This window comes from Dreissena polymorpha, chromosome 7, assembly GCF_020536995.1.
Source record: "Dreissena polymorpha isolate Duluth1 chromosome 7, UMN_Dpol_1.0, whole genome shotgun sequence".
Taxonomy (NCBI): Eukaryota; Metazoa; Mollusca; class Bivalvia; order Myida; family Dreissenidae; genus Dreissena; species Dreissena polymorpha.
Genome location: NC_068361.1, coordinates 35,702,748 through 35,728,561, shown reverse-complemented (window position 1 = coordinate 35,728,561; position 25,814 = coordinate 35,702,748). Strand labels below are relative to the sequence as shown.

Genomic DNA, 25,814 nt, shown 5'->3' with positions numbered 1-25,814 from the left:
ACAAACCCATCCTGTTATGTGTTAACACCTGGATTACAATGTTTAACCCTTCACCCATTAGATACGTATTTTCTCGCATTTGAAGTCCCTTACAAAGTTACATGCAATTAAAGACCTTTCTTACTAGATTACAAATTTTAAGACTTCATCTCCAAACCTTAGAAACTGATGAGCAACAAACAGCATAAAACCTGAACAGACAAAAAGTTACTGGCAGGCTGTTCCGGTTTCATGCTGTTTGCACATAGCCATTTTCACTTTGCTTTTATGGGGTTAAGGGTTAATAAATTTCCCTAGAAGAAATATTTTCCTCACACAGCTCGTCTCATTTTTCTTCTATACATAATATCATGCTAGCATGTAAAATTAACTAGATACAAATGACTGTTTCGATGTACAGGTATAACTATTATAACATGTAAAGAAAACTTCAAATTTTCTGTGTTGCTTATTGCTTGCTTGCGCATTTGTTAAATTTATAAATACTGAAAAACATGCATTACAAGGGATTCGGAAAAAGAATTGTTTATAACTAATTGATGAAGTAAATCATCCAGTTTTAATTGCTTATCGATAGATGGTTTGTAGCTGTTTTGGGTTTGTTTGCAATGACAGTGTACAGTTTTCAGCTCTGACTTCAATGGCCGTTGGACATCTTAGTCTCCAAAAAGCCCTGAAAACAACAGATGACCTATCAATAAAGTAAATAAATGGAGTTGCTCACATATAACAATATTTGGCACACACATTTCACAATTGTAACAAACATGATATGTAAAACATCGCTATCAGATTACTGGTGTATAGAATGTTGCGAAGCAGCACAATATTAACATCCATACATTTTCTTCCAGTGATTTCAATTGAAGTAGAATCCTGCATTTTGATGCAAGCAAGTTGCAATTTTCTAATGTTTGACTCCTGCAAAAAAATAGCCTAGCATCATTTTGACACATTTGTTTTCACAATCCAACGTGAAAAAAGGACCAGAAATGATCTTTTATGGAAATAATAATTATTTTTGTGAAAATGTTTTATTCATTATTATGATAAATAAGCTATTACAAAACCTATCACATGCTTTTTGGAACATTTCAAATTACTTCATAATTTGTGAGACCTTGGGTCATTTTGACTGCTGGTTTCAATATCTACTGAAATCCCTGTTCTTCCAAGATTGATTGTTAGTAAGCATCTAATATAGGCAAAAATAATATAACAAAAAGTGTGAGCAATACCATATGTCATCTATCATGGCAAAGTGACATTCACAGCCATAACGATAACATTTGTTGGTTTCAGTAAATTATCAATTCTCATTCACAAGTGATCAAAGAAAATAAAACTTTTCTGAGTCATGATGACAAACAATGAGGCCATTTCTAAATTCAACAATGAGAAATATTGATAATTTTCACTGTTATTTTTCACTGTTGGAAATAGTGGATAATGTTTTTATATCACTTATATTTACCTATTGACAATAGAAAATAATTCACTGTCACCTTCCTGTCGATTCTCAATTGTGTTAAGAACTAAAAATTATCAACTTCTCTGAAGTGTTAAATTACATGCTCCTTAAAAAGCAGCCTAGAATTCTTCCTTAAGCCTAAAAAAAATTAAATTGTCATTTGTTTCACTAACAGCGCCATACAAATATGGGTAGATAGGCAAAACCTTATCTTATTTAACCCTTTACCACTTAGATACATATTTTAACGCATGTGTAGTCTCTTAGAAAGTTACATTTAATTAAAGACCTTCCGTACCAGATTCAAGTTTTAAAATCTTCATTTCCAACCCTTAGATACTGATGAGCAGCAAACAGCATGAAACCTGAACAGCTTGCGAGTTACTCGCAGGCTGTTCTGGTTTTATGCTGTTTGCACATAGCCATTTTCACTTTGCTTAAAAGTCAAAAGGGTTAAGAGGTTATGATCCACATTATAATTAGAATATGAATTGGCATACAGAATTCTTCCCAATGTCTATCTCACCGTCTCGTCTCAGCTTTCTTTTACAATATAAAGTAAATTGAGCAAACATGATCAAACAAAGCAAAATTATTAAAAGCGTCATAGTAAATATAGTTTATATGATTAAATGTACCAAAAATGTTCACAAACCAAACCTGGATCATCAAACAAAATTTAAGGGTTGTCACAAAAAAATTGTTGGATTTGTTAGTGGAAAAAAACTTCTGTTTTATGCCTTATTGTATACTGTCTAGAACACCCTGCACAATACCTTCACTGCAGCTCCAATATTGTTTAGATCCAGTAAGAACGTATCATGGCCATATAAGGAGTCTATCTCGTAGAAAGTCACATGTGAATTGCCTGAAACAATTTAGAAAGCATGAAAGCTTTGATAATTACTAGTATACAAAAATCAGCTTGATAATTTAACTTTATGGACTGACGTTAAAAATACTGGCTTGAACAACTTCATTTCATGGAATGAGAAAAAATGCTTAAATATCATGGCTGTTTCACACAATTTTGGACGAATTACATAAAATTGTGAAACTGGAGATTTTAAGAAAAAATCCCTTTCTTTGGTGAAAAATTGTTTTTAATAATTTATATCATTGGATGATATTGTTATAACTATAAACAAGAGCTGTCACCATAGGATGCCTTATGCCCCTATAAACGCTTGATAGAAGTTATGAGCTTTTTTCGAAACCTAAACACAGATTTCGCAAACCTAAACGCAGACCATAACTTTAAGGTCAAGGTCACAGAGGTCAAAATTTGTGTGCGTATAAAAAGGCCTTGTCCGTATACACATGCATACCAAATATGAAGGTTATATCTCAAGGGACATAGAAGTTATGAGCATTTTTTCAAAACCTAAACGCAGATTTCGAAACCTTAACGCGGACCCTAACTTCAAGGTCAAGGTCAAAGGGGTAAAAAAAATTGTGCGTATGGAAAGGCCTTGTCCATATACACATGCATACCAAATATGAAGGTTATATCTCAAGGGACATAGAAGTTATGAGCATTTTTCAAAACCTAAACGCAGATTTCGAAACCTAAACACGGACCCTAAGTTCAAGGTCAAGGTCACAGGGGTAAAATTTTGTGTGCGTATGGAAAGGCCTTGTCCATATACACATGCATACCAAATATGAAGGTTATATCTCAAGGGACATAGAAGTTATGAGCATTTTTCGAAACCTAAACGCAGATTTCAAAACCTAAACGCGGGTCCCTAACTTCAAGATCAAGGTCACAGGAGAAAAAATTGTTGTGCGTATGGAAAGGCCTTGTCCATATACACATACATACCAAATATGAAGGTTATATCTCAAGGGACATAGAAGTTATGAGCATTTTTCGAAACCTAAACGCAGATTTCGAAACCTAAACGCGGACCCTAAGTTCAAGGTCAAGGTCACAGGGGTAAAAATTTTGCAGGTTATATCTCAAGGGACATAGAAGTTATGAGCATTTTTCGAACCTAAACGCAGATTTTGAAACCTAAACGCGGACCCTAAGTTCAAGGTCAAGGTCACAGGGGTAAAAAATTTGTGCATATGGAAAGGCCTTGTCCATATACACATGCATACCATATATGAAGGTTATATCTCAAGGGACATAGAAGTTATGAGCATTTATCGAAACCTAAACGCAGATTTCGAAACCTAAACGCGGACCGTAAGTTCAAGGTCAAGGTCACAGGGGTAAATTTTTTTGTGCGTATGGAAAGGCCTTGTCCATTTACACATGCATACCAAATATGAATGTTATATCTCAAGGGACATAGAAGTTATGAGCATTTTTCAAAACCTAAATGCAGATTTCGAAACCTAAACGCGGACCCTAAGTTCAAGGTCAAGGTCACAGGGGTAAAAATTTTGTGCGTATGGAAAGGCCTTGTCCATGTACACATGCATACCAAATATGAAGGTTATATCTCAAGGGACATAGAAGTTATGAGCATTTTTTGAAACCTAAACGCAAAGTGTGACGGAAAGACAGACAGACGTACAGTCCGATCACTATATGCCGCCTTTTCTTCGAAAAGGAGGCATAAAAAGTATGTTCTGAACAAAAACAATCGCTTATACATCGTCAATAGTCTTTATTTCTCAATGTTTTCCAAACAAATAAAGGTGAAAACAACAATTGGGAATTTCAGGACTGAACATGGAACAAAATTGTTTTCATTAATGGAAATATGAGGTTATGAGATGGGTATTAAATGGGACTCATCATCATATGACAATGTACATGTGTGCCAAGTTAATTCATAATCCATCAAAGTTGAAACTAAGCAAATAACATAAACGTTATGAGAGGTTAAACTACTAACCTGACTTGGTGAGACTGGTCGCTAATTCCCGCTGCTGAATAATGGGAAAAAGAATGTCTGTTTTCACACCAATCACCATGGAAGGGCACACAACTCTCTCCAACGCTTCCTCCAGGCTGTTATACCCTTCTGCAATGTCGAATATGTCCATGGCCTGTAATGGGAAAACAAAAACTGAATGCCGGACAGACCAACGGACGGATGGACAGACAGTCCAACTGCTATATGCCATCCTACCAGGGGGATAAAAAAAAACTTGTATCTCGTCAAACATTACATAACAGAACTACATATTTGAAACTCACGGTACCTTCAATCTTGACAAAAAACAATACTCTAATTACTCTAAGTTTTCGGACACTCTTAATTTTCGGACACCCCATTTTTTGGGCCAAAATAATAATTTTGTGTGCCTCAAAATTTTCGGACATACAGGTTTTCATCCATACTTAAAGGCTCTAAATTTTCCGACAATATATCTGCTATGAAACCAGATTTCTGTCCTGATTTCGCTTATGTGGTGTGACTTTGATCATTCGTTTTATGACCGGATTAAGGTAATAAAATGTGACAGATGGATGCAATGGACCATTACATTATCGTTAATGGGTAAATACTAACGTAAACCAGTGATAAATTAAAGACTATTACAATCATATACACATTAGGGTTTATTAGCTGTTTAATGTGTATATATTCGTACTACATCAATGCAATTTATACTGCAAAAAATTAAAGGATGTTTCTTTGGCAAATACTTTTCGAAATCAAACATGAAATAACTTCAGTTGCATGATAAACAGGGCGTGAGTTTCCTTTGCAAAATATCCTGATAACACCATTTAATAATTAAGAGTCAATATGTTATTATCTTAAATGTGTTGATTTTATAAATTCAAAATTCTCAGTTTTGAGGATGATTGACAAAAAAACTGAAAAGTGCACCATGAACAGATTGTTCATCTAAGTTTACCATTTTCTAATTTTCTGGGAAAACAAGACACAATTATTTAATACGAATAATGAAACATTGATGTGTAAGACTATGATCTAGATATTTTAACCCTTTGCATGCTGGGAAATTTGTCGTCTGCTAAAATGTCGTCTGCTGAATTTCTAAAATTAGCATTTTCTCTGATTTTTTTCGAAGAATACTATAAGAATAGCAAACAGTTTGGATCCTGATGAGACACCACGTTTTGTGGAATCTCATCTGGATCCAAACTGTTTGCAAAGGCTTTCAACATTCAGTTCCAGCACTGAAAGAGTTAAGAAACGTACTTACGTTTTTTATCTAAATTGAATAACATGGGAAACAATTCAGTTTTACATGTAAAATCATGGAAAAAAGAGTAACTCCCCTTAGATAATCCAATATCCATTGATGTACTCCTAAAGTTAAAATATTATGTTGTTTAAATTTTATGGTATGACCTGGCCCAGATTTAAAACACTGGTCATAAAAAATGGTTTTTAAGGTAAGCTGATCCTGATGTTTATGGCTAGTCCACTGTATTACACTCAAGGTAAGTCACACAGAATAGGTGATTCTACATTATTCATTGATTAAAAATGCCAGTATATTTGAAGTTCATAAAATTTATGCCCATTTAACTTATAAGCAATGTTCAATAAATCATAACAAACAGTTTAGTGTTCAGCGATCTAATACAATAAAATATACAAGAAAAGCTTTACCTCACATGAATGCCCAAACATCCCAAGTTACCCTTGACGAGAAAATATGATGGTCTGATATATACTATGCCCTTTCCCCTCCCTTATGCCGAAACATATCAAAAAAGCTTTATATAGAAAAACAAAGCCAAAACAACACTTACTTCAGTTTCTCTTTATTATAATATATATTTTCGTGCAATTGCTTTGAAAGCCTTCGCCTCAATAAAACACTCTGAAGTCCCTTTCCTAAGAAGAACCAGTACTTAGTGTCATTTTGGGAGATTTAAAGAACACTCCCAAGGTGGGAACCCAACTTGTGACCTCCCTGTCTCTAGACAGCCAGCCTTAACCATTAGGACACTTTGACCGGATTAATATAATTACCTTAGAAATATACAATAGTGAATTTGGGTCAAACTTCGTGCTGAATTGCTCTCCCTGGTACTCTATGTAACTCTCAATAATGAAGGTGGGACACAGCGTCGGGGATTTCCCCTCATCAATTCGTTTCCTAGCGAAACGCAAATCCCACTCGGGTCCACTTCTGTAGCCCATGGTTGCAAGCTCCCTTTAGAGAAGAAAACACTGTTACTGATAAGTTTAGTTAGGTTTTACAAAAATGTACTAAAACTGCTTTCAAAGCAATATGTCTCCCTTTTGGATTTCTTCAAAAAATTTGGAAACTCAGCAAAATCTATTCAAATTAATATATTTCATCTTATTCTGCACCAGTAAATCTTCTGTTCAATCAATACCAAAATCTATTATCATGCCTATCTTAGGTATTTTCTATAATAAAAAAGCCTGTTTTTCCTCATAATTCAATTTAGCAGGTAATGTATATTTATACCTAGAAGCTCCACAGCCATTTTTGGGTACTTTATTTAACCCTATCCTGCTCACAATCAAAGTGAAAATGGCTGTGTGCAAACAGAATAAAACCAGAACAGCCTGCGAGTAACTCGCAGTCTGTTCAGGTTTTATGCTGTTTGCTGCTCATCAGTATCTAAGGGTTGGAAATGAAGCTTTTACAACTTCAATCTAGTGAGACAGGTCTCTAATTCAATTAAACTTTCTAATAAGCGTAAAAGTACGTATCTAAGTGGCAAAGGGTTAATAGTTTCATCTTTAGGTGTAATGTTTTTGTAGTGTTATTTTTTTCAAACATGATAAAACTGGGCCAGCTTGCTCAGTTGGTTGAGCACCTGACTACCAATCTGTGGATCGCAGATTCAATCCCCAAACCGGCCACATAATCTTTTCAAAATCAGATATAATCCATATGAACTATAATTTACTAATAGAGACTATCATTGGTACATAAACAGAGTCAGCATTGTTGGTACAAATGGATAAGATGACTTATTTACACAAAAATATGTGGAGATCCTGATTACAACTGTGAGTACCTGGCAAGTTTCATGCCCATCTTGGGGTATTTGTTTCATATTACACCTGTGAGTACCTGGCAAGCTTCATGCCCATCTTGGGGTATTTGTTTCATATTACACCTGTGAGTACCTGGCAAGCTTCATGCCCATCTTGGGGTATTTGTTTCACATTACACCTGTGAGTACCTGGCAAGTTTCATGCCCATCTTGGGGTATTTGTTTCATATTACACCTGTGAGTACCTGGCAAGTTTCATGCCCATCTTGGGGTATTTGTTTCATATTACACCTGTGAGTACCTGGCCAGTTTCATGCCCATCTTGGGGTATTTGTTTCATATTACACCTGTGAGTACCTGGCAAGTTTCATGCCCATCTTGGGGTATTTGTTTCATATTACACCTGTGAGTACCTGGCAAGTTTCATGCCCATCTTGGGGTATTTGTTTCATATTACACCTGTGAGTACCTGGCGAGTTTCATGCCCATTTTGGGGTATTTGTTTCATATTACAACTGTGAGTACCTGGCAAGTTTCATATTACAACTGTGAGTACCTGGCAAGTTTCATATAACACCTGTGATTACCTGGCAAGTTTCATATTACAACAGTGAGTACCTGGCCAGTTTCATGCCCATCTTGGGGTATTTGCCATCATAGTAGTGGCCCTTGTTCCAGTTTGGGTCCACCATGATACACTTCCTTTGCAGGTAGCGGGCGGCAATGGAGGACGGGTGGCTCTGGGCGCAGGATGAAATAGAGACCATCCTGGGGGAGAGAGGGTTCAAAAGTAATTAGCGGGCGGCGATGGAGGAGGGGTGGCTCTGGGCGCAGGATGAGATAGAAACCATCCTGGGGGAGAGAGGGTTCAAAAGTAATACAGTAGACTCTGCCAATACCGGACTCTCGGAATACCGGAACTCTCCCGATTCCGGACGGTCGGGCCAGTCCCGTATTTTCTCCTTCTATTTCTTTGTTAAAAAATGTTGAATAAACCGAACTCTCTGAAAACCGGAAACCGGACGGGTATCTCCGTAAATTTTGTCATTTTCAACGTTAAATACATTGAGTATACCGGACGGTCTAAATTCTCAAGATGCCCGAGGCGTGAAAATAACAATACCTAGTCGGCAAAGCGAGTGCGTAGTCACATTTTGCTCGCGCAATTATCGATAATCAGATTAAACAAACCATAAAGGTGTCAAGTCGTTACCGCGCTATGGGATTCCGATAAAGTCATGTAAACAAACTTCGAATGTCTTTAATAGACGTGCAGTAACACCAAAAAGTGATTGACTCGATCGTTTTATTAATTATTTATTATCGCCTCTGATACACAATTTAATTAAGAAATTAATGCATGCCATTGCGACGATCACTTTCTTGTGATCTTCTCGGGTATTTTAAAATATCTTATAGCCATGTTTTTAACGCTGAAATGGTTGTTTGTTTGTTTGTCAGATAAACTGTTAGAAATATGACTGTTAAATATCCATCCATCGGTATTTGCTTTTAATCGATTAAAAACACATTTTTTAAGAATGCAATTAACATCATCAGTACCTGCGTACAGTTATCACATGGACCATGTAAATGTATACGGTTTGTTTTATTTTTATGTGATTCTGTACACAATGAATACCGTGTATATTTCGGCAATATGAAAACTCTTGGTAAACCGGAACTCTCTGAAAACCGGACGATTAGGCCGGTCCCGAGACCGTCCGGTTTACAGAGAGTCTACTGTACAGTACTTTACCATGTACTATACCCATTTTAACCCTTTCCCACTCAGAAGCGAAGTAAAAATGGCTATGTGCAAACAGCATAAAACCAGAACAGCCTGCGAGTAACTTGCAGTTTGTTCATGTTTTATGCTGTTTGCTGATCAGTAACTAAGGAAATGAAGCCTTTAAAACTTGAATACAGTAAGAAAGGTCTTTAATTTAATTCCACTTTCTAAGGGACTACAAATGTGTACAAATATGTTTCCAAGTTGTAAAGGGTTAAAGAGCAAAAAAGTCTACATAAAAAGTTGGTTGGCTTTATATATTGATATATAACAATTGTGAAATAGTTGAATGACTGCCAATTTGACAGTTTTCTTAACATTTTTTTCTCTGCATTTTTGTAATTGATAATTCGGGTGCAAGTTATACATGGTTGCACATAATACATGGTACTTTAATTGCCCCATATCAAGCAAAAATGTGTCTTATCCCACATGCGGTCAGACACTATCAACTTTTTTTAGTGGTCATATGCAACGCTGTTCACTAAAAAGACAGAGAAACCTTGCGTGACTTTATATCAACAGGGTAACTCCTGACCAGACTGCGCGACTGAGGTGTGTTCAAAGACGTCTTCCATACAAGTATGAAAGCTAGTAAGGAAGAATTATTGATGTTAGACAAAACATGCCATTTTGAGTTAACCTTGTATGAAAAGACTGAAACAAAAATCGACAGACCAATTCATATATATGTAGATGCTGAACGCATACAAATAAAAGGCCTAATCATTAAAAAGAAGAGAAGTTCTTGTAAGCACTCAGAAAAATATTGTCTCCATTACCTGAGATGATATCCCATATTATTACCCTGAAAACTAATGATTATCTTCTACTTTTACATGATTTCCAGTGATCTACAGAAAATAACAGTGAAGTCAAACTGGTCATTCACTGCTTCTTGACACATGTGACCCTATGGGGCAGAGCCAGTTTTAACCCCAGGGGCATAATTTGAAAGCTAGCTCTGAATGACTTCAGGCACCCAACTTGCCTGCCCACTCTGTCTGGATACATGGCAGCAGCAGTCAGTGAGCACATCCCTCCCAGAGAGGAACCAACACTGGCGTGTAACTGCAAAGAATGAAAGCATATTATTTAACACTTTACCACTCCGATAGGCACTTTGGAGCATTTATTATCCCTTATAAAATCATATTTAATTAAAGATGTTTTTACTAGATTCAAGTTGCAAAGGCTTCATTTCCAACCCCAAGATACTGATGTGCAGCATACAGCATAAAACCTGAACAGGCAGGCTGTTCTGGTTTTATGCTCGTTGCAAATAGCAATTTTCAATTTGATTCTGAAAAAAAAGGGTTACAAAGCTGTGACAGTATTGCGCGATTTTAAAGAGTCCCATAAAACCCCTATAAAATTGTATTCATAGCTTTCATATTGACCTCACTTGTTTCAAACCACATGCTGTAATTAATAAACACAGGTTCTTATGTGTCTAATAGGAAATAACCAGTAGAAAGAAATTAATGTTTCTGTTGATGTTTTTGGGGAGGTGTAATTACATTACCTTGTTGATGTCATTGTAAGAATAGATCCACCAACGAAGAGAATGATTTGAACAATAATAAACACATGTTTTTGCCTTTGAAGTTAGAATCTCTTATTCCCTAATTACACTAGGAATAAACCTGTTGTTTCACTACAACTCTAAGCATTCCATTTTGCAGGGTAATACAACAAGCGCAAATATTCACTTATTTATCCCTAACTACCATACCATTCTATAAGTTAATGCGAACTAAAATAATCATATCTTTTATGCCTTATTGAGTTTTTTCTTATTTTGGGAATAGCACTGGGCCCTTTGGTACGGGAAAAATCGAGTCATTTTGAATAAAAATGAGAAATTGGTGTTGTTGTTTTTTGCTAACAAATACCTAAAATTTTAAGATTTAAAGGGTTTTCATTTTTATTATTAATTAGGTTCAACTAATACTTTTCTGGAAAGTTGAGATTTCTTTTTTTTAAATTTAGTTTCGAAATCTACAATTGCAATTCAAGGTACCGGTAGTCATTTGGGTGAAAAAAAATTTGATTGGAAATGGTTGACCAAAAAACATAACGTACACGATGAATACCAAGATGATCCAACACCTGGAACTGTGCAGCCACCATGTCGGTGACACTGACCACAGGGAACGTGGTTGCGTATTTCTGAAATGGAACAACATAAAAGCCTCGATTTAGGTAAATGCATGTGCATTTTAATGAATGTACGTATTATATGAAAGACCAAAAAAATCTTACCGGACCTCACAAGATTTTATCGGACCTTGTTTGTCTTTAAGCAAACAATAAAAAAGTATATTTTATATAATTTTTACATATTGTTTTTTTTTTTTGTTGAGCAGTTTTGGGAATAATATCCAACCTCAGAAAATTTTATCGGAAATGTCCAAGGTACGTCTTTCGCATGGGTTGGCATCAAGTGTTGTATTAGATTAGCCTGTTCAGTCACCACAGGCTTATCAAGGATGACACTTTCCCCTTTCATGAAATTAATTTTTTGTATATTAACTCTTTCAGTGCTGGAACCGAATTTTGAAGGCCTTTGCAAACAGTTTGGATCCAGATGAGACGCCACAGAACGTGACGTCTCATCAGGATCCAAACTGTTTGCTATTCTGATAGTATTCTTTGAAAAAAATCAAAGAAAATGCTAATTATAGAAATTCAGCAGACGACATTTTAGCAGAAGACAAATTACCCAGCATGAAAAGGGTTAAAGGAAGTCTTTTCTTATCAATAATCCAGTCTAGATGGAATGTTTAGGTGTAGTCCCTGATGAGCATGTGCAAACTGCAAAGGCTTATCTGGGACAACACTTTAACTCTTTCAGTGCGGGAACCGAATTGTGAAGGCCTTTGCAAACAGTTTGGATCCACATGAGACGCCACAGAACGTGGCGTCTCATCAGGATCCAAACTGTTTGCTATTCTGATAGTATTCTTTGAAAAAAATAGAAGAAAATGCTAATTTTAGAAATTTGGCAGACGACATTTTAGCAGACGACAAATTTCCCTGCATGCCACGGGTTAGGCACATGCATTATGCCCTGTATTTTCTGAACAAGACTCATATGAAGATAACAATGATAATTATATTTTAATATTGGAAAAACATGCGTGTGATATTGTAGTATTGGAAATACTTGCGCCTGAATACCAAAATAAATGCAGTCATTGCTTAAAAAAAATTATTAATATTGTTTACAAAAATATAATAAAAAACAAAAGATTAAGATAGGTTTAAACTTTTAAAAATATGTTTGAAGAACAATAAACAGTGTAAAGGTTGAATTATTTCAGTGTAAGTAATATGTAAGTAGCTTTACCTTTTTTGTCAATGGATTAAAACTGCTTGGACCTCTGAAAGTGGACAGAGATAATTCATATAATAATGCACCCTTTAGTATATATAAGTAATAAACTCTACTTTATGATGACCAATCATATTTTAAAAAGAACTGTATGAAAACCTTGGCTATCTTTACACCATGCTACCATAAAAGCTTAACATTTAAAAACCGAAAAGCATATTTAAAGATATCTTCAGAATCAAAAGATTGTAGGCCCTAAGGGTTGAAATTTCATTAACATGCCAAATATTTCCCAATCATTGTTATTCCTGTTATCTCAGCAGAAAGCAAGTTTTGTTATTTTTATTAGTTTGCTTCTGAATCAACCATATGTAACGCAGATTATTGATAACTTTAATTATTGAATGGCAAAAAAAGTCGAACACTACAACTGATCATTGATATGGATAGCATAATGTCAATGAATGTGTTTACCAAAATCATGTAAATCCTATATAACCCGAAAATTATAAAGCATTGCAACGCGAAACGAATTAATAATTTGGAGAGTTCTGTTGTTGCCGTTATATTTTGTGAAACTACGAGGATTGCTTATATTCAGTATAAAATACATCTGGCATTGTATCCGAAAGGATGGCAGAGTGGTCTTATTGGTAGACTTTTTACTCCAGGACTCCAGGGGTCAGTGGTTCGAGCCCTGCTGAGGGTAACCTTTTTTTCTTTTTTAAATTATATTTTGATTTTTTACTGGAGATTTTTATATCCAATGTTTACAATTATCAATATAAAGCATTTAATGACAAACTTCAAAACATGCCAATATCTGTAAAACAAAAAAGGCCCCTTTAAGTTATTTTGCAAGGTCATTCTATATAAATCATGCGACCAATTGGCTTTGTCCATTTGTTACCCCAGGGTCATGATTTGAACAAAAATTTTAGATGACCACTCTACCATGGTTCCATACCAAATATTTAACGTTTGTTTCATGCTGCTGAAAAATGAAGATTTTTTAAGTTTTGATTTTTTTATCTATTTTTATCTCAGGTAGCTTACATATGCATCAAACTGTAAGGATTTGACCAAATTAAAGGTCACCGATGGATCATTCCTGTGCTGTTTTTGTCAAACTCCACATAGGGGTTTCAGAGATAATGTTGTTTGAAGCAAACTGACTATGAGCAACACACAACGGTATGGACAGCCACCTACCAGCCACCTACCACAATAATGAGATGAATGACCAGACCCTACATACCACAGTAAATGCAATCTCCGGCCTTTTTCTAACATTTTGGAGAAATATTGCCTAGCTTAGTATACAATTGGGAAATTTTTGTTCAGAAGTTTGTCAAATTGGGTAAATAATAGGGATGGCAACGAATACCGATTTTGATATTCGAATATTCGGTCATCCTTCCGAACGAATATTCGGATATTCGGTCAACATCTGTTTGAAAAAAAGTCAACTTTGTTTACCGTACCATTACTCCATGAATTATACTTTCGTTTTTACTGGAAGTGCACCGGAAGTGACTTAATATTGACACAGCGTTGCCGTCGATAATTCGAAGCTGATTTTGTTGATTACTTTTTATTGTTAAAATTGAATGACAAAAACAGTTTTTAAACTATTAACATTGTACATCAACAATAGAACGAGAAACATAATATTACATGACGACAAAATAATTACATGACAAAACAGAACTTAAACAAATTATGTACATAGCCACAACACTCTTTGAACCTGTTTTACAGACTTAACAGTCAGTCTTTTAAAGTTGCCACGTTTAATAGTCACTTGGATCGGCGACTTCTTATCGGATGATGTCGTGAAATACTTCCAAGCAGCGGAAGGAGTAGGTGGCATTTTGATTGGACAGAGATTTACTTTATGCGTGTAGCAATTATAATATTTTCAATTAAATGAGTGCGAACTACCAAAAACATTTCTTTAAGTATAATACCTGATTGAATATTGAGTAATTAATTAAAGTTTGGACCATACGATACGCAAATACTCATTAGAGGTTGAGAAAATTATTTTCTAAAAGCTTTTTTGATTGGACAATGTGATTATAACCATACGATCTTTTTTGTTTTTCACACAAAGCAGGCTCTTCCTTAACTCATTTAATCTTTGATCATTTTAAATGTAATTCGAGTTATTAGATCAAGGCGAGTCGGTGGTTTAATTGCCATACGGTCTTATTTGTTTTTTACACCAAGTTGGCTTTTCCTTTACTCATTTATTCTTTGATGATTTTAAATGTAATTCGAGTCATTGGATCAAGTGCAGGTCGGTGTTTTGATTGCCGACGCGATTTGCACCTATTATAATTTTAACACAAAGTGTCTGTCTTTGTTAGGCAATTAGCGGGATTTATGACCGGTATACTGTCATCACCATAGCGACGCATTATCGCGCTTAGCAGGAATAAACATTAGGACACGAGGAACAACTTTTTTACAATGTTTGAAGCAAATTTCACGAATACAAAGTCATGAAATTACTCGATTTTTTTTTTTTTTTGTCTTCCGAATATTCGATTCGGAAAACTGTATCCGAATATTCGGTCTGGGACCGAATATTCGGATATTCGGATATTCGTTGACATCCCTAGTAAATAAACAAGAAACCGTCGGAGACGGGTGATGCTCCCCAAAGGTTTTTTTTGTCACAATATTGCACTATATATTCAGATAAAAGGAAACGTCTTGAGGGACTTAACTTTGGACAAAATAATATGATGGATGGTTTAGCAACTTAACAATTTCAAAGGTCCATAACTCTCTAAATAAATCATCTAACCAGAACCCACAAATAACATGCGCATCTCCTCAAGGTAGTTAAGCTTCCCATAAAGCTTCATTGAATTCCAGTCAGTAGTTGGGGAGAAATAGCCCGGACAAGAATTGCACTATATATGTACAGTTAATGGAAAATTTTAAAGGGCCATAACTCTGTGAAAAATCATCCGACCAGAACCGGCTGATATTATGCACATCTCCTCTTGGTAGTGAAGCTTCCTGTAAAGTTTAATTGCATTCCGGCCATTAGTTGCTGAGAAATAGCCCCGACAAAAATTGTGCACGGATGGACGGATACAGGCACGGACAGACGAAGCAACGACTATATGCTCCCCTAAAAAATTTTGGGGGAGCATAATAAATACCATACTTTCCATTAATACAACTTCAGATTTGAAATGAATTTTTTTCTCATGAGCAGTAATTTATTTATATGACTTTCAAGAAATTACATTATAAAACTTTATTATTAAATGCAATCAGTATTTCTCATGCTATTTTTGAAAGAATTTCAGAATTTTTCAATTATAATAAAACAAGAGATGTGTTTGTCAGAAACACAATGCCCCCTTCTGCGCCGCTTTGAAGCCATATATTTGACCTTTGACCTTGAAGAATGACCTTGACCTTTCATCACTCAAAATGTGCAGCGCCATGAGATACACATGCATGCCAAACATCAAGTTGCTATCTTAGAAGTTATGAGCATTTTTCGTAACCTAAATGCGAAACCTAAATGCAAAGTGTGACGGAAAGACAGACAGACGGATCACTATATGCCCTCCTTCGGGGGCATAAAAATAAGTCTAATTTTGCTTTGGGCAATGGTCTGCTATAACCCTATCCCCTTGATATAAGAAGAAAATTTCTTGCACCGACTACATTTATGTATAATACGCAGTGAATAAAGAGTTTTTAACAAGTGTTTATGGAGTCGTAAAATAGTGTTTTTTAAGTTTCTAGTTGAATAAACATCATTTAGGTTCATATGCCAGTTTTAGATCCATTAAATCAAATTTTATGGACAGGGACTTGTTACAACATAATCAAGCAATGATTAACAGGATATAGAACACTTCAGAGTTTATAGATTGTATACCTGATTTTTGTAAAACAAACAGGATATAGAGATGAAAAAAACCCATTTGCAATCCTGAGGATCTTTTTGAAGTATGCAAAACTTGTGCTCAGGCATTTAAAATTACTTTAAAAATCAAATTCAAACAGAGAAAATAAATTAAATTTACACGATATATTTTACATATTTAACATACATGTATAACTTGACATAACGAAAAAAAATTACTATGTAAATCATTAGAAATCAGCTTGAAAGGACTCCGTCATGGATATCCTGATGGAAAATGTGTTTAAAAATATCCTCATAGCGTGCCAGAAAAGACAAAATATTGTCTAAATTTGTTCGAAAAAAAAATCAACTCTTGACTTGTTATACTTATTAACAAAGACATTAAAAAACAAGCAAATTCGTAGAATTGATATCCCCCGCCAATATGCTTCTGGACACAAAAGCATTATATTTGACACTCAAAAAAGCATTGTTTCAAGATACAAAGGGCTATAACTCTGTTATTAACAGATGATGTACAATGCCACTTGGCTTGCATCATCCTCTTATCTATATATATACTCATACCAAGTTTCAATGAAATCCGCCAAAGCACTTCCAAGATATGGCTCCGGACACACACAAAAAGCATTTTTTGAAGATACAAAGGGCCATAACTATGTTATTAACTGATGGCGTACAATGCCATATGGCGTGCATCATCCTCTTATCCATATACATACTCATACCAAATTTCAATGAAATCTGCCAAAGCACTTCCAAGATATGGCTCCGGATGGACGGAAGGACGGACGGACAACGCCAAAACAATATCCCTACGCTTATGGCGAGGGATAAAAAAACCAGAACAATCTCAACTTTATAGTATCATGTTAAAGGGACTTGTTCAAAGATTTTTGTATTAAAAAGAACAATTCATTGAATGAGTTTACTGACACATCTGCAAACATTAAATGACTTTACTGACATATCTGTAAACACTCAATGACTTTACTGACACATCTGTCAACACTAAATGACTTTACTGACATATCTGTAAACACTAAATGACTTTACTGACACATCTGTAAACATTAAATGAGTTTACTGACATATCTGTAAACATTAAATTAGTTAACTGAAACATCTGTAAACATTAAATGAGTTTACTGACACATCTGTAAACATTAAATGACTTTACTGACACATCTGTAAACATTAAATGAGTTTACTGACACATCTGTAAACATTAAATGAGTTTACTGACACATCTGTAGACATTAAATGAGTTTACTGACACATCTGTAAACATTAAATGAGTTTACTGACACATCTGTAAACATTAAATGAGTTTACTGACATATCTGTTACTTACTAACAACCAGGAAAAAATAACATTTTAAAATATGCCAAAACCTCTTGTAACAAAAGTGGACATTATATCACTACAACACACAGGCTTTTGAATTTTTGATGATTGTTTATTAAACATTAAGTTGGTAATACATGTTTTTGTTAAGTTATCGATAAAAAGTGTTTTGAACCCTTTTATTATTTTTCTGATTTTCATTGATAATTATCCAGAGATGAACATTATATTTTTAGTATTTTTGATAGTCAGGGCTGTTGTTTTGCTTGTTTAACGATAATTTATAGATTTGTGAATGTATGAGATTTTTTTATAAGGTCATTTTTCATAACCATTCCATTTCAACAATTCCCTTTAATGTTACCATAGATGTGTAAAAAAAAGCATGATTAATAGCGTATGTGTATCTAGTGGAAATGGTGATTATAATATTTTTATAAAATATTTGATAATTTTGGTAATAATCTCATTTTTCATTGTTTTATTTATCACAACTGCATTTTTCAGGCAGAATATTCATTATAACAACTACATTTATTCAGCAGTTAAGCACAAGCTCATCACCTTGATTTTTCATTGAACCAAAATCACTTTAAACAAAGATTATTCCAAAACCTAGAAAAAATCAAAGTACAACAAAAAATTAATTCATGTCACAATAACATGCAAAACCGTTTATCAACTTTCAGATGTTATATTTGCCTTGGCCTCAGTCCAAATGTAAACTGGTTGTTTACAAATAACATAAAAACATCTTGCTAGAAAGGGTTAAATTCAAAACTGGGGTTCAGGTTTAGGAATGTCAATTCATGATAACATTTACCCAGGGGTTTATTATATAAGTGAATGAATAGAGTCCTATTACTCAAGTAAAAATTTGAAATCAGAGTTAAATTAATGAATTTGATACTAAAAAAGTATTGAACAATTGTAATAACTAAGGCCTAAATTAAAATTCAGTTTGTTTGCCCTTTACCGACCGACCCACTTTTTATCCCCCCCCAAAAAAAATTTTTATTGCGATTTCTAAAAACGTATTTTTTGCCCGTATTTTTAGCCGATCATAAAAGAGCCAACTGCAATATTAATTTGTGCGCGTATTATCCCTGTCCATACTTATCGCCCCTGACTGATCTAGGTTGCTTAGATAGTTGGAATTTCATATGCTGATTGAGCTTGTCGAGTCGTCGCCGAATGACAACTGAATTACGTTTTGGTTTGCGAATGTAACCAAATATATACGATTTTAAGTTGCTATCCAGTATCCACGCATCTCTCTATATATTGTTTAAGTTTGTGCAAGTTTAATATGCATATGGAGGGATATTAACTAAACATTGTCTTCATGGTAAGAAGACATTAAAGCAGCACTTTATAATATAAAAATGCTGTCAAACATGAACTTAAAAGCAATTTTAATTCTGTTACATATAATCATATTTATAATGCTCAATGTTTCCCAATTTTATGGTTTATCACGCTATTTTTCCCAATTCCATTGTTAATCGCGCTAATTTTCCCAATTCAAACGGCACAGGCTGTAAAAAATAAAAGCAAAAAGAAAATATTATATGCAAGAAAACAGCAAACAAGATATGGTTAAGCTACATGTACATAGGGCTTCGTACACTGCAACAGTGCTTTAATAACAGTGTTTTAAATATTCATAGACTATAAGGGTATTAAAAATATAATTTCTCAAATAAAATAAAATAATTTTCCTACGTACCAACCCACCTGTTAAATCTAGGGTCAGTAAAGGGCAAACCAACAATATTTTAAGTGTGGCCTAATATATCTACATTGATTGCCCCTTTTTAAGTGTTATGTGGTGTCTTCCTAGGTACCGTGAGGTCATGGGTTTGATCCCTACTGTGGGAGCATTTTTAGATGTCCCCCCCCCCCATAGAAACCAAGCACTGGTTCAAGTCCCAGAAAATGGACTTCAAAGCATTTCAAATACATGTAAGCCATAGGCTTTTGAGTCAATCAAAATAAAATAAATAGTTTTAAACTTAAGTGTGCTGACTTACGATGACCCGTAGCATCCCCCCAATGTGTTGGTGCAGATGACAAAGAATTTGTCAGTGTCAATGGCGCAGCCCGGCCCTACAAACTTCTCCCACCAGCCCGGCGATGTGTTGTCCTGAAATCAAGGCATCAAGAAATCAAGCAGTCACACATCAGACATTCCCTCACCACTTGACAAGAAGAAACAAATGACATTACCTCTAAATATATGAGTCATGTTCTGAGAAAACTGGGCATAATGCCTGTGCATAAAGTGTCGTCCCAGATTAGCCTGTGCAATCTGCACAGGCTAATCAGGGACGACAGTTTCCGCTTTTATGGTATCTTTCGTTTAAAGTAAGTCCCTTTTTACCAAAAATCTTGTTAAGGCGGAGAGTGTTTTCCCTGATTAGCCTGTGCGGACTGCACAGGCTAATCTGGGACGACACTTTACGCACATGCATTATGCCCAGTTTTCTCAAAACGCGGCACATATTGAAGCAAGGGCAAAGGCTCTTGTGTTGTAAACACACATTTTTGATACTATATTAATATTCTATAGTGGAAAAAAGACAAGGGGCCACAATTCTGCCAAAACTTGTTACAGCCAAAATATCTTTCTACAAAATCACTTCACATAAAGGTCATTCAACTGTGCAAGTTTAAGAAAATTTCACACAGAATATTTAATAAATAGCAGTTAAAACTGCTAGTTAAAACACAAAATTTGGAAGTAAACATTTATATTCTTTACTGAAAAACAACAAAATGGACATTATTCTGCTATAACTCGTCGCAGATCATCTACACATTAAGTCATCTAATTTTGAGCAAAATTAACCATTTAGTTACAGGGCTTTTTTTTGCCCGATTTTATAGCCGAAATTCGGCTATGTTCCCAATCCCAAAAAGTATACTATTTTTTCCAAAATGTGGCAAAAAATTCCCAATTGCCAAAAAAAAAAAAATTTTTTTTTTTTTTTTTTTTTTTTTTTAGAAAGAAGTCTTATGTGTATTTTATCTCAATTTTAATTCAATTACATCTAACAAAGTATAATATGATTTTTTCTTTTAATATGAATGATTATAAAGAGTTAAATCAAATTTAGTATTTCCCTAATCAGTGAACTTTTCGTGTGGAAATAAAGGCTAATGAATTTATTTTCCCAATTTCATGAAAATGCCGATAAAATTCCCAATTCCAAAGCCATGGGCTATCTTCCCAAAAAGTGGAAAAAAAAAACCTGAGTTACAGAGGAGTTTGTAAACAAAAACTTCATGACATTTGTATGGACTAACGGACAAGACAAGTTCAATGCTAAAATTAATGCCACCAACTCCTTGGGAGTATAACAATAAACAAAAGGCAATTTCTCCAAAAATATTAAAGCAATAGTTATGACTTTTGTGCACTGAACAGTCCCCCCCCCCCCCCATAAGATCTATCCTGGACCGCCAGACAGACAAATGAATCCAGTATACTCCCCTACACCTTTGTTTTGCGGGGCTATAAAGAGCCTGTACATGTACCTGGTACCAGGAATCAAAACATGTATATGTATGCCTATAAACCCTCCACTTGAAGAATTTCATAATTTCAACCCTAAAAATTGAGAATTTCATAATTTCAACCCTCAAAATGAAGAATTTAATAATATCAACCCTCATCATGAAGATAATCATAGTTCTGAATACATACCTCATGACTCTTAGCATGGGAACTGGCAGACAATCCAGCATGTATGACAACAGCGTTGGTTTTGTCTTTTTTGAGCTCACCCCATGTTTCGTACGCAATGACTAGTTCTGGTATGACACCTTTGCTGTATTTGAAATTAAACGGTTGCCCAGAGTTGAATGTTTTGTAGCCTGATATGATTTTGTCATATTGCGGTTCTGGTCCGGTCACTTTACTGAAATTAAGGTTTTACAGTTTATTTTGAAGTTACCCGAAATACAATCGCAAGCAAGTTCTCCATTTAAGCTACAGTTTCTAAAAGTGTATAAAAAAGTTAAGCTCACTTTCTGGTCAAACAAGGGAAGCTTGTCTCCAGGCCCCTAAAGCTCAGTAACTCCTCGGCTTGGAGGTTTGGGACACCCACTTGTGGCAGATCGGGGTATATCACATCATCGTCTGTTTTACCCAGCTGCAGATCTACTCCGGATGACGTATGGATCTTTTGCAGGCATTTTTGCGTGGAATGTACTGTCTTTTGTTGGTTTAAAATGCTTGAAGATCGTTTTAATAACACTTCAATCACTTTTTTCATTTTTGTTTGTCAATGTGTCATCACAGCGACCTATAAATACACACAGTTATATGATAGCTTGGTAAAGTGGACCTCAGCAAAAATATTATGTTTATTTAAATCACTACCGGTAGTCCACACACACAAAATAGGATGTTAGTTCTAATAAAGGTAAATTATGTTTTGTTTACTGATATCTAATAGGATGCCCAATACAGTTGCCCCAACTACTTCCTAACCAGAAACCGATAGATCTGTATTGTTGGTTAAGGCAGCTTATATAGTTCAAGATCCTAATGTGAGTCATCATACACATAAATAGTTCTCTTGCAAAACTGTTACATTACATGCATATGACAGCAAGTAACAATAACTCTGCTGAGAAAACATTTCATATCTGTTATAAATTTATTAAATGTTTGAAATGATTATTTTTTCCATATTGATACATTATTTTCAAACTTGTCTTTATTAAAAAAATATATTGCTACATACATAGGTTAACATAAATATGACCTATTTAACAAATTATTCCTACACTAACACTATGAAAAACAAGAATGAAGTCATAGGATTCCAAATATTTTGACTGATGGACAATTTTGTCAACCCTGTTTTTATCAGTCATGGAAGATAAAAACAGAGAGCCACTAAGGTGCCTAATTTGTTCATAATAAATACATTTCATAATGTTTTTGTTAAAACATTGCATGGTGCCAACGGAATATACACTACCTATGCTAGACAAAATTGTAGTACATGTATCTACAGCTAGATTTTGAAAAGGGCACCTTTATGTGTGCCCAGTCATATAAACTGTACTTATTCTGTTAATCAGTTCATGGCATTTGTTAATACATCTTGAGAATGAGGCCGGGTCCCATTGGATTGGGAAAAATAGCATCATTTTGACTTTAATTGGAACATTAAGTGTTTTATTGTTAAAAAAAATACTTTATAATTAAGAAATAATATTTTTCTAGCATGGTTTGTTGTCGAATAACCCACAGTAAGGAGTATAGATGCGTAGGAATTAAATCACGAGTGCGAAGCACGAGTGATTTGATAACACGCATCTATACAACTTACTGTGGGTTACTCGACAACAAACTATCATAGAAAAATATTATTTCGATTCTAACACGATTCTGATTGATTCCAGCTTTAGGACGTGAACTATATTTTTCAATACTCCGCCCTTTTTAGTACAAAGTTCACTATTTAGTGACGTCATTGAATTGTACAAACATATGACGTCATTTTCATTCATAAATATTTTGCAAATGACGTCACTTTCATTGAAAACAACAGTCGTAATGACGTCACGTTTATTGATGCTACTGAAAAGCTGACATGCTATAAATGTATTCTGAATTACGTTTCCTAACAAATAACATTCTTTGTAGACGTGGTTATGCCACTTATCACCAAATATACAATTTATTGTTTCATTACATTTATATACATGCTACATTTATTATATTTCTTTCAGAGCGGGTTTTAGCACGTGCATTTTACTGCAATATGTTCTTTATTTATTCGGAACTATTTTCGAAACATTAAGCTCCGCCCATAAGTTATTGCAGAATAACCCACACTTGATTTCCTTCCTTGTCTATAGAAAACAAGTCGCGTGCCGTGTTAGAATTCAGAATAAACTTATTTCAATATTACATATACTAAGGTTTAACTTTCAGAACTGGATAGATGAACAAAATATAGAGACTTGAAAACCAGACCCAAATTTGAATGAAAAAAATCAATGTCATTTGAATATTTCAGTAAAGAGCAGATCAAAGGTTACCAACATTGAACATTTAGTAATAAAAAGATGGGGAAGCAAAATTTTTGCAGCAATCTTCCTTTTTGCTCTAAATCTCTCCATACTAACTCTTCTATTCCTATATTGCAATAATTTGCATTTCAATGGTTGACCCATATACATGTATTGTATCCCCTTACATGTAAATAACAATATTAATATAAATATATATTATAATATCAGGTTAAAGTCTATATAACAATAAAATAAGAACACACTGTAGTCTCGCTGCAGCAAATTCAGAAAGCCTTGAATGCAGTGAAAGTGCTATAGAATACCAATTTCTTCAATTTCATATTGTTTATTCATATTTTGCAGCAATCACAAGAAGCTCAGAAAGATTCTTAAAACGCAATGAAAGAGCTGTTGTCTAATGGACAAGCTCAGTTAGAATAGAGTGTCTGCTTATAACTCGGGTCATTGTTGGCTTGGGTATGCCTTTAATGATCCCCAGGTTCTGTTAAGTGTACTTAAATGTACCCCGGCTTTGCAAAATATACTGAAACTGCACCCAGGAATTCTATTGCTAAATTGGTTGTTGTTGGCTATTTGTTTCATATTAATTATGTTCATATTTATGTCAAAATTCTGTAAAATGGTCTCTATATTATGGAAACTTATAAAGAATGTTGAGGCAGGTTTTGTTAAAAAAGAATTTGGCTTTGTATTCTGTAGCGCTTTTTACGACAAGAGATTTTTGGTGGGAATAAAACTTGAGTACAGTCTAAATGGACCATAAACCGCCTTTCATCATAACTGACGTTTGGACTTCAAGAATTGCACACTGCGATTTTGGGGTTATATTTGTGATACTTTTAGCTGTTTTGGACATACTTGGTGGATTTTCATCAATTAAAAGGTGTTTAATCATAGATGGACGTGTCCTGCTGGCAACCACAACGACATGTGCATTGTTTGATCTTTCATTCTGTTGCATTGTGTTATTCAATAGACCTGTGAAATCATCGTTGGATACCCTTTAGTCCTTTTCTCTTTTAATATATATAAGTACCCCAAAAAATATTCAAGTACCTTAATCCATATACAGACTCCCAGAGCCTTCGATACTTTTTGCTATGGCTACTCTGGGAGTCCATATGCACCCCTTCATAAACATGGGTGCAGTTCAGCGCACGGAATCTGTGCGCTTCACTAAACAGACGTTGTTCGAGACAAATTGAGGAAAATAATGAATAAACTTCATAAACATGTTAAATTTACCTGAATGGCAACCTACGAATGTTATCCTATGCATGCACCCTATAAAAACACGACGATGTTTCAACACACTTTTCTCGCTGGTATTTTTATGTTTTAATTTGAAACAGCGTATTCTGTATCGAATACCACATCGTTATCGACTTTAATAGGCTCCATCACATAACCCGACGTGCAAAATATTGGTGTACTGCGACCTAACCAATATTGGGTCAATATTCCCATATGGCGGATATTTGTACCAAAGAAAAACTAATTCAATAAAAAGCAATTATTTCTTGCTTTAATGGAACCATTTGCCGTGATTTGGATGAGTTTGTGGTTAAGACAGGTAAACTTTAATAAGTTCTTGCAGTTTCAGTGTTCCTTAGCCCTTGCATTATTGATAACATTTTGCACCCATGGACAAGAGAGAGCGCATTGCAACTCTCAGCAACCCATTGGGTAATAAAGCTGAGAATTTAATTATTGCAACTATCAAGTACCTGTGCACCAACAGTTTTTGCAAAACGAAAGTCGACAACACACAAATCCGTAGTATATTTTCTAAATGCAATTCAATCTGATTTGCATGCGCCATAATATCAGTGTATACTTACAATTGTACACCTACCGTCACCGCAATGTCTCGCGATTTTCAGTATTATCATTTGATTTGCAGAAATAGAACATAATCTGTAACTACATTTTAGTTTGGCCTAGAAATCGCAGCCTTGACCTTGATTAGTTTTAAACGAAATTTT

The 25,814-nt window shown here is 34.7% G+C and overlaps 1 protein-coding gene and 1 long non-coding RNA gene across 5 annotated transcripts; both read right to left on the bottom strand.

Annotated features, from left to right (window-relative positions):
* LOC127838478 (uncharacterized) lies at positions 1-25,814 on the bottom strand. Of its 3 annotated transcripts, none has more exons than XM_052366267.1 (12): positions 25,671-25,814; positions 21,805-22,082; positions 21,482-21,695; positions 19,806-19,918; positions 12,536-12,569; positions 11,269-11,355; positions 10,175-10,254; positions 8,010-8,159; positions 6,388-6,571; positions 4,324-4,477; positions 2,248-2,339; positions 1-673 (listed from the first exon to the last, which is right to left on the bottom strand). In XM_052366267.1, the coding sequence occupies exons 2-12, from the start codon at positions 22,050-22,052 to the stop codon at positions 638-640; spliced, it is 1,392 nt and encodes a 463-aa protein (XP_052222227.1). In that variant the 5' UTR covers positions 22,053-22,082; positions 25,671-25,814; the 3' UTR covers positions 1-637. The 3 variants fall into 3 exon arrangements, with proteins under 3 accessions (XP_052222227.1, XP_052222228.1, XP_052222229.1); XM_052366268.1 differs by having other exon boundaries at positions 25,685-25,794; XM_052366269.1 differs by lacking the exon at positions 25,671-25,814 and adding an exon at positions 25,557-25,667.
* LOC127838489 (uncharacterized) lies at positions 6,815-7,988 on the bottom strand. 2 transcript variants are annotated; one of them, XR_008029828.1, is made up of 3 exons: positions 7,749-7,988; positions 7,581-7,692; positions 6,815-7,524 (listed from the first exon to the last, which is right to left on the bottom strand). It is a non-coding gene; the product is annotated as an uncharacterized LOC127838489 (long non-coding RNA). The 2 variants fall into 2 exon arrangements; XR_008029827.1 differs by having other exon boundaries at positions 6,815-7,468.

Excerpts from the sequence above, each read along its gene's own strand:
- LOC127838478 (XM_052366267.1), bottom strand. The coding sequence starts at position 22,052 with ATGAAAAAAGTGATTGAAGTGTTATTAAAACGATCTTCAAGCATTTTA. Across the intron at positions 11,356-12,535 it reads TTAATCCATTGACAAAAAAG|AAATACGCAACCACGTTCCC; the intron begins GTAAAGCTACTT and ends GTTCCATTTCAG. Across the intron at positions 8,160-10,174 it reads TATCCAGACAGAGTGGGCAG|GATGGTCTCTATTTCATCCT; the intron begins GCAAGTTGGGTG and ends TCTCTCCCCCAG.